The sequence below is a fragment of the Malus sylvestris genome, chromosome 17 (assembly GCF_916048215.2).
Source record: "Malus sylvestris chromosome 17, drMalSylv7.2, whole genome shotgun sequence".
NCBI lineage: Eukaryota > Viridiplantae > Streptophyta > Magnoliopsida > Rosales > Rosaceae > Malus > Malus sylvestris.
This window is the reverse complement of record NC_062276.1, coordinates 2,785,929-2,799,510: the sequence shown is the minus strand read 5'-3', so window position 1 is coordinate 2,799,510 and position 13,582 is coordinate 2,785,929. Positions and strand designations below refer to the sequence as shown.

Genomic DNA, 13,582 nt, shown 5'->3' with positions numbered 1-13,582 from the left:
CTTGACTTCTCATGTGTTTGCTCGGAAATTTACTTGGAAATTGATTCCGATTTCCGACCTGTTATGCTTTCTACTAATACATGTGTGAGTTTTATGTTCCAATTCGTTATCGAATGCAAATGCATTCTCCTGATTTTTACAATTCAGAGTTTCTTGTGTCCCAAGTAAACTCTTCGAATGCGTTTTTCATTTCAACTCATCCCACCCAAACTCAAAATCATCCCATCTTTTCTTTAAGACAATATTTTTCATTACTCTTTAACATAAGTGAATTTTAACTCAAGTGCAAAGGAAGCACGTCCGCTCTGGGCAATGCGAAATCAACCCACCTTGACTAGACTAATAATAGAGAAATGTTAATGGGACTCTCTAAAAAATAGGTTCTCCATAGACTATTTGTTACCTTATGTTTTAACGTCAATTCGCGTGCCAACATATAAAATAATGCCAAAGAAGGCGGCAGATAGTCTATGAAGAGTCCCTTTAGCATTCTTTCTAATAATATTAGGAAAGTGCTATTCACACACTCATTTTACCTCCCACACACTTTTTTTTTATTAATCTTCAATTTTCTTGATCCGACGACCAAAATTTAATAAAAGCGTGAGAAAAGTAAATATGGATGTGTGGATACAACTACCTAACATTGGGTTCGTTTGGAAATGCTTTTAAAATGACTAAAAATACTTTTAGTGAAATTGATTTTAAAAGAAACACCGGATATGTGATTCTTGCTAGAAAACACTTAAATGCTTTTCAAGGACCCACTTGAATTTTATTGAGCATTGATTTTAAAAAAAAAAATCAATAAAAACGCTTTTGAGTCACTTTAAAAATATTTTCAAACGAGCCAAATAATACCGTAAGCGTGTTGTAAGGTTTATTTAGACCCCAACTCACAACACGTCATAAGAACATTTTCCACCATGTGAATGCGGGACACGTAAGTTATCTCACTAATAATAATAGAGAAATGTTACTCTCTAAAAAATGGGCTCTCTATAGGCTCTTTGTTACCCTATATTTTAATGTCAATTTGTATGCCAACATATAAAACATTATGCCAAAGGAGGCGGTATATAGTCTATGAAGAGTCCCTTTAGCATTCCTCCTAATAATAGTGGGAAAATGTTATTCACACACTCATTTTACCTCTCACACACCATTGTTTTTATTTTTATTTTTTTATTAATCCTTCAATTTTCTTGATTCGACGATCAAAATTTAATAAAAGCATGAGAAAAGTAAAAATGAGTGTGTGGATACAACTGCCTAATATTTGGTTCGTTTGGAAGTACTTTTAAAATGACTAAAAAATACTTTTAGTGAAATTGATTTTAAAAGAAACACCGGATATGTGGTTTTTGCAAGAAGCATTTAAATGCTTTTCAATAATCCACTTGAATTTTATTGAGCATTGATTTCTATAAAAAAAATTCAGTAAAAACGCTTTGAATCATTTTAAAAGTACTTCCAAACGAGCTAAGTAATAATGTAACGTGTTGTAAGGTTTAGGCCCCACTCACATGCTTTTTGTTTTTTTTTTTTTGGATTAATCCTTTAATTTTCTTGATCCGACAACCAAAAATTAATAAAAGCGTGAGAAAAGTAAAAATAGGTGTGTGGATACAACTGCCTAATATTTGGTTCGTTTGGAAGTACTTTTAGTGAAATTGATTTTAAAAGAAACACTGGATATGTGATTTTTGCAAGAAGCACTTAAATGCTTTTCAATAATCCACTTGAATTTTATTGAGCATTGATTTCTAAAAAAAAAAAAAATTCAGTAAAAACGCTTTAAATCATTTTAAGAGTACTTCCAAACGAGTCAAGTAATACCGTAAGCGTGTGGTAAGGTTTAGGCCCCACTCACAACACGTCATAAGAACACTTTCCACCAAGTGAACAGAGGAGTTGTCCCTCATCCTTCGTTTTCTTGTCCGCTTATGACTGTCGTCTACTCTGTTTACTTACCGCGCAGCTTCGACGAAGGCCACCAATCCATTGACTCCCCCAGGTGTCTCCGGTCGGCCCGAAGAAAACCCATTTTTTATGACGACCCACCGCCCCGTAACCACCCCCTTTCCACGCCTTATCCATTATATATTCAAAACTAAAAATCCCAAACCACAAAACCCACCATTTCTGCCACCACTATGTATATCCAACACATCAGTCCGGCCTGTTCCACCACCGTCAACGACGCCCTTTCCCTCCCGCCCGTAACCCATCCCCTCAGCCCCGAGCTCATCAATATATCGGCTTCCGGACTGGCCGACCAAAACGGCGGTTGTGGGAACGATTTGTTGTCTGTCGTTTCGGAGCCGCCGATGTCAGTGCCGAGGTGGCAGAGGGTGGGGAGAGTTGTCCCGTCAATGGACGCGGTGGTGAAGGTGTTCTGCGTCCACACTGCGCCGAACTTCTCGCTGCCGTGGCAGAGGAAGAAGCAGTACAGCTCCAGCAGTAGTGGGTTTGTGATTGGGGGCAGGATGATTTTGACCAATGCGCATTCGGTGGATCATCATACCCAGGTCAAGCTCAAGAAACGGGGCTCCGACACCAAGTATTTGGCCACTGTGTTGGCCGTTGGAGCGGAATGCGATATCGGTATGCAACAATTTTACATTTGCCTTTTGCAATTGCATAGTAATTCTTGAGGTGAATGCAGTTTAAAGTTTGCATCTTTTTGTCGATTTCGGGTTTGATTTACTTGGCGATGATGTTTTGTGTGCAACAATTTTACATTTGCATAGTAATTCTTTGAGTCTGGTGCAATTTAAAGTTTGTTACTTTTTATACTTTTGTGTTGCGATTTAAAGTTGGGAGTTTTAAGGAAAAGCCTCGGTACTGTTTATTTTAATGAAAAATCATATTGTTACACTAAAAAATCAAATATGATACTATTCATTTTACCCTTTATTTTGTGCTAATCGTTAAAACTCAAAGTTTTCAAGCCTTTTCATTAGTTTTCATTTTAAAGTTTGATGCTAAACTTTCAGCGATGCTTACGGTGAGTGATGATGAGTTCTGGGAAGGGATTTCACCTGTGGAGTTTGGAGAGTTGCCTGCACTGCAAGATGCCGTGACAGTGGTTGGGTACCCGATTGGGGGTGACACAATCTCCGTGACGAGCGGAGTTGTGTCGAGGATGGAGATCCTGCCTTATGTTCATGGCTTCACCGAGCTTCTGGGAATGCAGGTGGATACATTTTATATAGTTTCTTACCATGAAAAATTGAAAATGAAATTATGTACACCTGATTTCAGAGTCTTGACGCGTGTTTTCGGGGCACTTGTGGTGCGTTTTTGCAGATAGATGCTGCAATCAACTCTGGAAACTCTGGTGGCCCTGCCTTTAATGATAAGGGAGAATGCGTGGGAATTGCATTTCAGTGCCTCAAACATGAAGATGCGGAAAATATAGGCTATGTTATACCAGTACCAGTTATTATGCATTTCATTCGAGATTATGAGAAAAATGGGGCATATACAGGGTTCCCAATTCTCGGAATTGAGTGGCAAAAGATGGAGAATCCTGATCTTCGCATGTCAATGGGGATGAGACCTGATCAAAAGGGTATCCGTATTAGAAGGCTGGAACCTACAGCTCCAGAATCTCAACTGCTAAAGCCATCTGATGTTATTCTTAGTTTTGATGGGGTTAACATTGCTAGTGATGGCACAGGTAAACTCTCTCTCTCTCTGTGATTTTCAAAGACTGCTGTTCTCTTTTCAAGTCGCTTTTGTGTTCCTGCATGTGTTGGTAATGAAGTGTTCCATGAGCTTCTTGATATTCAGCAGTAACACTAATTTTTGTAATTTTTTTTAGTTCCATTCAGGAATGGAGAGCGCATAGGTTTCAGTTACCTTGTCACTCAAAAATACATACGTGACAATGCTCTAATAAAAGTTCTTCGGAACTTTGAGACACTTGAGTTCAACATTAAACTTGCAAAACACAAGGAACTCATCCCATCACACATCGAGGGAAAACCTCCTTCCTTTTATATCATTGCTGGATTCGTTTTCACAGCTGTATCTGTTCCATATCTGCGTTCTGAGGTGTGCCCTTGCTTTCAACTTTAACTATGCCTTTAATAATTTCTGCCAAATGTATCTAGGTTTAATTGTAAAACAAACATATTAGATAAATACTATGTTGCTAGATCTTAACCTTTGGTTATTTCTTATTTCCAGTTTGGAAATATATTTGACGTTCCAATCAAACTGTTAGACAAGCATTTACATGCAATGGCACAGTCTATTGACGAACAGCTCATTGTTGTTTCTCAGGTTTATATCTCGCATTCTATCTTTCTCATGCTTTTGGATATTAGTATAGTTTCTTGTTACCCTGGTTTTAACTTTTATTGTTGACATTGTTCAAAATTGTGCTAGGTACTTGTTGCTGACATTAATATTGGATATGAGGACATCGTTAACAATCAGGTCAGCGACTAGGCTTTTCCGTTTTTCCTTTCTTTATCTGATGCCGCAAATGATGGTCTAAGGAATCGGCGAAATAACATCTGATAGACTTGTGTAAATTATTTTGCTTTATGTGCAGGTTCTTACTTTCAACGGTATGCCTGTGAAGAATCTGAAGAACTTGGCCAGCATGATTGAGAATTGTGATGATGAGTACCTTAAGTTCGGCCTTGAATACAATCAGGTTCTTTTTATGTTTCTTTGTCTCATGTACACACAAATACATGGATATATGCATGCATGCTATGCATTTTTCTGTGGTTGGCTGAATTGTGAATTGCATACTTCACACGCAGATGGTTGTTCTGCAAACAAAAACTGCCAAGGCAGCAACGCTGGATATCCTCACGACACATTGCATATCATCGTCCATGTCCGATGATCTTAAGACTAAAGAGAATACTTTAGAGGAAGTACATTCTACGGCCGATGACCTTAGAGATACGATCTTAGAGAAAGTAGAGGCTGTCTACTTGCCTTAAGACTCGATTCAAAAGTTAGGAGCACACACAGAAGATCACTTTTCCTTTAGCTTTTTACACAGATGATTTTTAGGATCCTCTTCTAGGAACCATGTATAAAACTTATCCCGACCAAATTTCCGAGAAGTGAGATTACGGGATGAGTTCTTTACTTTCACTTTTAGTCGGAAAATATGTGATACTAAGGGTAAAAGGAAACAATGTCACTTTTACAATAGCATATTTTGGATTGTAAAAAAATTCTTAATCTTATGAAATAAAGATTACATTAGAAAGCTTTATACAAGTTAAAGTATCCTCCCTCAAATCATGTTATCCTTCCAAAGCTCTTCCTCAAGTCTCAAGTCTAGGATGACCTTGTAGAGTTTGACTTCGAGCTAGTTGTTACGTCCAATCCATCGAGATGAGGCGACTTCCAAGAATGAAAATCGCCGTTGAGTTCCATCCATAAACACATGTCGATTATTTTACTTAAGGGTCTCATTCCCCATCACTAATGTTGCATCATGCTTCTTACTTATAAGGAGCCAAGCAGTGTTCGATAAGGTGGGCTTTCCCTCATTGCATCTGCAACGTATGCTAATTCTCCAGCCACAAACAATCATATGGAAGATTTCTAGTAGGCAAATAGACGTTCGATGATTGACTGGACGTCTTGTTTTTTACTTTCATACATATGTACATCTGCAAATCTTTGATTTACTTTTCGTTTTTATAGTTTTGCAATAAAGGGGCCTTGTGGGTGGTAGATGGGGATTCCAGGCTAGTAGCTACAGGTTCTTCACCGACCTCTTCCTTTGTTTTTCCCCACAGTACAGTATAAAACCCAAAAGATATAATTGTTGCTCCAACTAGGCTGAAAAAAGGAAAAAATGGAGACATTTTACGCTGCACTCTCGCTAGTGGAAAAAGATAAAGGAGAGAGGAGTGCAAGATAACTATTTTAGAGTGTTAGTAACAACTCGTTGAAAGAAAAAAAAAGAGATTAGTTATGCTAACGAACCTTCCGAGATGAAGAGTGTCATGAAGGAACACAACGCCCATGACCACGGCAATGGCCATGGACAAAGGCTTGAACATTGTCACATAGACAGGTCCCTTCAAGCGCAGCACCCATGTGTGAACAGCATTGTTCAAAAACGACCCAAATAGCCCCTAGATATACAGAAAAATTGATACGATTAAGATGTAAGTCACACTATATAGGCACTGTTTTTTTTTTTTTTTTTTTACATTACAATTAGTTACTTACTGAGCAGAGTATGGAAAGCAATGCAATATTAGGTCTCAACTTCCAAGCGCTGGAATTTGGTTCTGTAATCAAAGCAACAAATGCAGATACGGCGACCACACAGACATTGTAGAAGAAGATGACGGTTAACTCATTCGGGTACTCTTTCATGATTTGTGCCTGCAAAAGTATTACTACTTTAGAATTAAGGCGGAACAAGAAGGATTCATGGTTTAAGGTTTAGGGTTTAGGGTCGGAAATAGAAGAATTCCAAATTTTTAGTTTTGGTTTAACTTAATTACCTGAACAATGTACCAAAGTGGTACCAATATGTACTCAGCTGTTAGCAGAAGGCCACCAATTATCCAATTTGAATTTGTTGCTGGTGGTGAGTTTAGGAGAGGTTGGTAAAGTGAAATAGATTGTGATCGATTAGCAAACACAATAGGAGGGCCCTTGTAGAGAGTCACCACAAATGCACCTGCAAGTGAAACTATTGTACCCAAGATTTTTGCTTGACTGCTTCGGCTTCTCAATGCTGTACTTTCCAGCCTTTTGGTGGGTAAAAGGGGGGGAGGGGGGGAGGGGGGGGGGGGTGGGGGGAGAGAGAGAGAGAGAGAGAGAGAGAGAGAGAAGTAGAAGTTAGTTGTTAATCATACACATGGTAAAATTTACAAGAATTCTATAGTAGATCAATGCATTGCATGCGTTGTTGAATTTAATGGTTGTATGCGTGATAAATATTCTTAGGGATTTTAACAAGCGAAACTGAGCTGCTTAAAATGCAATGTATACATTGATATATGCAAAGAGGACTCTAGCATCGTGGTGCCTTTTGGTAATATTACAATGTTAAGCATTGACTTACGCATGACATTATATTATTTGTCAAGTTCCGAGCAATGCATGTAAGTTTTTCTCCAATAACAAATGACAAGTGACCGTCATATGTACCCAAAGGAGAAATTTTTCAGTGTGCGGGGAAACATAGTCTAGTACACCAAGTGTCATAATACAATTAGTTGAAAAAAAAATTTCAAATATTCAACCCTTTATATTATAATATTTAGTAAATTCTATACCGAATAGTGTTTTCGGCATACTAAAAAAATATCTCGTACCCATAATTTTCCTCTTTTACCCACAACAAACTAGAAGTCCAAGTTCCAATTAACAATTATTTCTCTATGTTGAGTCTGCCCACTTGGAGCAAGAAAACAAAGTGGGGAAAGAGGGATTTGGATCTCATTGGGATTCAAATTGCAAAGATCATAGTGATCTTCACATTTTAATCATTTATTGTGCATCAAGCAATCATAAATTATTATTATTTTATTTAAAATTAAACATAAATAACACTGAAGAAAATTGATCGTACGGTGTATAATAAATATTAAAATATGGGGTTTTTAAGAATTTCCACAACGTGGATCCGGAGAAAATCGTCGGGAAAGAGTACAAGTGAAGAGGGCAAGTGTGGTGGACCCACGTTCCTCTGTTATCTTAATTTGAAAAGCACCTTTTTCTGGTCTCTTCAACTTTTTATAGAATGCAACGGCACAAACTAAGGCCGTTAGATTTTGGTTTTTTGTTTATGAGTAAACTGTCGATTTGCCCCCTGAACTATCACCCAATTTTCAATTTCCCCCCTGAACTTTTTAATTGGAAAATTAAGGACTTAAACTAATTTTTTTTGGCCAATTTCCCCCCTACAGTTAGTTTTTCATAGATTTCATCCAAATTAACGTTAACTCTTATCATGTGCAAACCACGTAACTCTCATTTGTGGACAAAAGTGTCATTTCACTAGACCTTTAGATACAAAAGCTATAGAATCACACATATTTGCATAGGTTTATATTTTAGAAATCTAAGCTTTTCAATTATTTTAAAGAATGAAGCGACCGAACTACCCACACATGTTGTGCATATGCTTCCATTTAACAAAAATTTGGATGGAATGAATGAAAAATTGACAGCAGGGGGCAAATCGGCCAAAAAAATTAGTTTAAGTCCTTAATTTTCCAATTAAAAAGTTCAGGGGGGAAATCGAAAGTTGGGTGATAGTTCAGGGGGCAAATCGGCAGTATACTCTTTTGTTTATATGCCCGTGCTTTAAGAGAGACTTTTTAGTGTGATCGTCAAATAAGATGATATAATATGTGTCTTCATATAAATGGTGGAATATGTATGTTAAAAGGTTAATAACTTAAAAATTAAAATTTTCCACCACTTACATAGAAACACGTAGTGTACCATTCGTATTCTCATCATAACTAAAAATTTCTCGTGCTATAAAGAATATTTCATTCCCCCCACCCAACAAAAATCTTGTGATCGTGTAACTTTGTCTCCTCTACCTTCATTCCCTGTCCCGTTCCGTCAAGTTAGTCAGGAAACGTGTTATCTTGCTTATTAAGGAACTGAAGCCAAAACGAAGAAAATACCGAGTTCCAAGCAAAACTTCAATTGCACATCAACCTAGTTAACGATTTTCTTAACCAATAGTAAAAATTAGGTATTATGGAACACGAAACTAAAGCACATGAAGCAAAGTCACACAATCGACAGTCTAAGGAGCAAGTGGAAAGTTCGACATATTCAAAGGGCATACAAATAAATAAGCCTATAAATTTGTCAACGGAGGGTGTTATGGTAACTGTGTGTGGGGAGAAAGAGGAGGTACCTAAAAATGATGGCAAGGATGAAAGTGAAAGCTGGCACAAGGTTGCTGATGGCTGAAGCAAGTGTTGGAGAGCTGTAGTTGATTCCTGTGTACCCCATGATCTGTGATGAACTCCTGCTCATCCCAAGAACACTAATTAGTATTAAATAGTTAAATAATTAGTACTCGAAATTTTAGCGGGGCGCTCATTTTTCTCATTCTACACATGCTTGTATATATCCATTTGTTTGATTTATTCAATCCGGAACGTCAGTGGCAGTAATAAATAAAGGTGTGCCATGTGAGAAAAAAAAATGCTGAAATCGCTTCGCAAAATTTATGCGTTGATATGATTGTACCCTATGAGTCCAAGAATAAGAATTTTAGACATGATGGAGAAGTTGAGCGGAGGAAGCACCCTTGATCTGCAGATTAAGAAATTATAGATGCATGTTAGATGAAATGATGAAGAGTTTGTTAATTTTGACCAATTATATTGTTTATAGTAAGACGGTATTCTAAACTGCTATAATTTATAGGATGAGGAAGAAGATTCGAACCTGCGGGAGATGAAGGGAGCTGGGATGAGAACAAAGGCAGCAACTGAGTAAGAGTAGACAACAAAGACATGGTAGCTCATTCCATTTAGAGTGGCAGCTTTGAAGAGAGTGTTTAGGCCGACGTTCATGCACTCCATTGTTACCATCGCCATGAACGGCAGCACATCTCTGTAACAAGACCTCCCTGCTGCTGCCATGGATGCTCCTCTCTCTCTCTCTCTCTCTCTCTCTCTAAAACTCAGAAGGAAACAGAGGGGATGCGATGGTAAAGTCAAATGAGTAATGGGTGTGGTCTGAGATCACAAAGCAGCATCCTCCTCCTTATGGTTGAAATATGGAAGATGATTGGCACATTAAGGTGTTTTCTTTGGTCACATGATGTGCAAATAATGGATGTATAAAAAATAATGGATGTATAAAAATATGGAAAAGTTAGGTTCTAATACTTATCAAAAGTTTAAAATACACAAGATTTCATCAAGGAAATGTCAAAGAAAATGTACACTTTCTTTGACATTTTCTTGACGAAATCTTGTGTGTTTTAAATTTTTGATAAGTTTTCTTGTGTGTTTTAAACTTTTGATAAGTTTTTTTATTTGTTTTCACATAAGCTTTTTGTATTATTTTACTATAAACACGAATTTAATTTAGAGTTTAACTCCTCTATTTCTGGCAATTAATTATCATCCTAAATTAAATCTTTTTTTATATAACTATTTTTTTTAATCTACCCATAGATAAGTGGGCACAATATTCTTTTGTGATGATGCTATTCACAAATTCATTTTTATCTCTCACACGTTCTTTTTAATTTTCGATTGTCAGATTATATGAATTGAAGAAAAAAAACAATGGATAAAAATTAACAAAGATGTGTGAATGGTTAAAAGAAGTTTGTAAATAACACCACCCATTTTTCTATTCATATTATGTACCGATGTTTATAAGTGGGTGTAATATTCTATATTTGTACTATGTATCATATTAGTTACACACACACACATATATATTGTAATAGAATGTACCCATGTTTATAAAATATACGATTCAGATTGTTAAAATATATTATAGAATGAGCTCTAGAATAACGTGGTCAAAAGTATGTAAAAAAGGTGGTGACACAAATCTGCCCCTGATATATACACACATTTCTTTGACATTTTATCAATATGCATGCTGAATATTATTTTAAAATTATATTGTTGCATTGCTTTTTTGTTCATTTAATCAATCAAAAGTTTGGAAAAAAAAATTGATTCGTTTATTATAGCTCATTACATGTGGAATATAAATACCTCAAGCTTAATTGTTGACATAGAAATACATTAATTACCAAATATGGAGGTGTTTGGGAGCAGCCTCTTCATAAATGGGGGTAAGGCTAGCCGACATTCACCTCTCCCAGACCCTGCGTAAAGCGGGAGCCTTGTGCACTGAGTACGACCAAATATGGAGATGTACAAAGTTAAAGCACCTTAATGAAAAATCAAAAACTAAAAAGCTTTTAGTTAAAGAATATTAGTAGCTAAGGACCATATTTGAAGTCTCCTTAAATATTATTGAATGCCACATATTCTAAGAAAGGTAAAACAAGATGATAATGCTATGTTAGAGCATCTTAAAAGGAAATGTCAAAAATTATGCCTCAGTCAATTGTTTTGACAAAAAAAAGAAGTGATTTTCTAGTTCCAAAAGAGATGCCAAAATCCTATATAGATTGACATTCTCGACTTTGTTGCCAAATTAGAAGGGAACGTCAAATTTTCTTAGTTTTATTTTAATGTTGGGCCAACATATTTCTTTACTTTTATTCACTTATTGATTATTTTATTAATTATAATTCTGGGCCCACTTGATTTTATATATAAATAAAATGCATTTTAATTAGATATCTCCAATGGAAGACCTTATTTTAGGTTCTCCACCACCGTCACTCTTGAGGACTCTTTGAGGGGCTTATAGGGAATATTTGGGTCAATATTAGAATATTGTCTCTAATAAGAGGTGTTTATAGTATAATCCTTAAATGTAGGACCAAAATATTAAAACATCATTGTTAATTTCGTTAGAGTACTGTGGCCTTTGACAAAAACAAGAAGAAAAAAAAACCAAGAAGATATCTCTACCATTGGTTACACAAAGATTAAAAAAATTGTCAAGGTGCAGTGTGGGGCCCGCTGCTCAGCAAATGCTAGCAAGTAATGAAGAGCAATTTCACCTCTAAAAAACCCTTGGGCAATAGGCAATTTAAACCCCCCCCAATGAATAGTAACTGTCTTTAGTGAACAGTAACTGCTCAAGTAGATCTCCATCCTTAAACTGAATAGCCCAAACAATTCGTATTAAAATATTATTATATTTTTTTTATAAAATAATAAAAGATAGTTTTATTTTTAATTTCGGATGATAATAAAAGATTGGTTGAATGTATTTGAAAATATTGAAATGTGATGTAAGATGGAAGAACATGATTAAGTATTTATAGAAATATTTTTTGTATTTTTAATTATTTTTTATGATTTTTTAAAAATTAATACGTCAACCTTCCATCACATAGCCTAAGGGCTAGGCTAGTCAATTCAGCCTAGGTAAGCAACTAGGCTCCCCTGTATCCCAGTAGATTGGAATGGGGTGGAGGAGTTTTGGGGGGAGGGAGGGGATTTAATCCACTATTCCCTAGGGGATTTGAGAGGGGTAGAAGTGCTCTAAGTAATTCTCAACCCACATGTGAAGAGAGAATGAGAGAAGTTGTTGTGTAGCATTCATGTGGAGGGCCCACACAAAATCAACATTGGACACACTCTTTCAGTTCCTATGTAGTTCTCATTTGTGAGAATTTTTATACAACCTCTGACTCTGAGCAATCTCTCTACAATAGAAACTAGAGCTCCGCTCCATTAGAAGCTACCAAGTCCTTAAACTTACATATGGTGGTAGGGACAATTTTCAGAGCACCACTGAAGATGCTATATGTTGTTAAGTTTTAGAGAAGCAGGTGATTGCCCCATCACTACTAAATATCAATATTTTTCGCAACTTAACTACACAACATGTCATTATGTGTGAGATTTTATCAAAAAGATCTCGATGCCATTAGTAATATAATCATTTACAATAACTTAGGGGCCGTTTATAACTATTTTGTTTTTAGTTTCATCTTTATGAAATCTTGTTTGGTAACTACTTTCATGGAAACCGAAAATTATTTTTTTGAGCAAAATTCATCCTTGAGTTTTCATTTTCAGGTTTTCAACTTTTAATTTTTTGGAATCCGAAAATTGAAAACAAAATGTTTATCAAACGACTCCTTAGTTAAATAAGACCTACACCTAATGTAAGAAAGGTTTTGATGATTAGTGTGAAAGACATCTATTGTATGATTATTGTAGGATATCAATTTTAAAACTAAATTATATAATATGGTAATGGTCCAATAATGTACGTTGTAAGATGCACCATTTTTCAATTGCATGCGATAATCGAAGTGGGACAATTGGCTTAGTTTCGTGCTGTTTTGAACTTCTAAGATACTTGAATTTTTTGGCTTGTTAAAGTAAAGCTTAAGAAGGCTTATGAGTCAACATCTTTGGCAACGTGCAACTGCCTAACTGGGGTCAATCTTAATATCTAGGCTGGTTGAATTGAAGTTCGGTTGTACCATTCACACACTTATTTATATTTCTCACACACTTTTAATTTTCAACCGTCGAAATGAACGAGTAGAAGATCAATGACAAAAAATTAATAAAGGTGTGTGAGGGATAAAAAAGAGTGTGAATAACACATTTTCTTATGTTTAGACCTAATTGACAAGTAAGTTTATCTTTTGTTAAGTCTTAAAATTATTTAAGCTCGAAATGAATTTTATGTTTGTGTTTGGAAGATATTTGCAAAATTGATTAGGAACTGTGAATAATGATTCAGAGTTTTCGTGAAAAATGTAATTGTCAACTTTTGAATAAGTCTGTTGGAAGTTGTTTTATCATTTATTGAGTCTCATACTTAATGAACATATTGAAAATATGAGGAACAAATATACAATGAGTGTTCGTCCAAGTATTAACAAGTCTCTTACAATATATTAAAAAAATAAAATGCAAAATGAAAATTGTGTATTTTTTAGCTAAGTGAGAGTCACTACCTAGATGGGTGCTTA

At 35.8% G+C, this 13,582-nt stretch overlaps 2 protein-coding genes across 2 annotated transcripts; one reads left to right on the top strand and one right to left on the bottom strand.

Annotated features, from left to right (window-relative positions):
* Positions 1 to 1,998: 1,998 nt before the first annotated feature.
* On the top strand, positions 1,999 to 5,256 carry LOC126610606 (protease Do-like 9). The gene is made up of 8 exons (XM_050278704.1): positions 1,999 to 2,607; positions 3,000 to 3,199; positions 3,313 to 3,685; positions 3,830 to 4,062; positions 4,198 to 4,293; positions 4,399 to 4,449; positions 4,568 to 4,672; positions 4,785 to 5,256. The coding sequence occupies exons 1-8, from the start codon at positions 2,157 to 2,159 to the stop codon at positions 4,968 to 4,970; spliced, it is 1,695 nt and encodes a 564-aa protein (XP_050134661.1). The 5' UTR covers positions 1,999 to 2,156; the 3' UTR covers positions 4,971 to 5,256.
* Positions 5,257 to 5,345: 89 nt separating this feature from the next.
* On the bottom strand, positions 5,346 to 9,817 carry LOC126610610 (WAT1-related protein At3g28050-like). Its single transcript, XM_050278709.1, has 7 exons — positions 9,427 to 9,817; positions 9,226 to 9,291; positions 8,888 to 9,001; positions 6,504 to 6,753; positions 6,223 to 6,381; positions 5,974 to 6,125; positions 5,346 to 5,826 (listed from the first exon to the last, which is right to left on the bottom strand). The coding sequence occupies exons 1-7, from the start codon at positions 9,621 to 9,623 to the stop codon at positions 5,670 to 5,672; spliced, it is 1,095 nt and encodes a 364-aa protein (XP_050134666.1). The 5' UTR covers positions 9,624 to 9,817; the 3' UTR covers positions 5,346 to 5,669.
* Between the last annotated feature and the right edge of the window lie 3,765 nt (positions 9,818 to 13,582).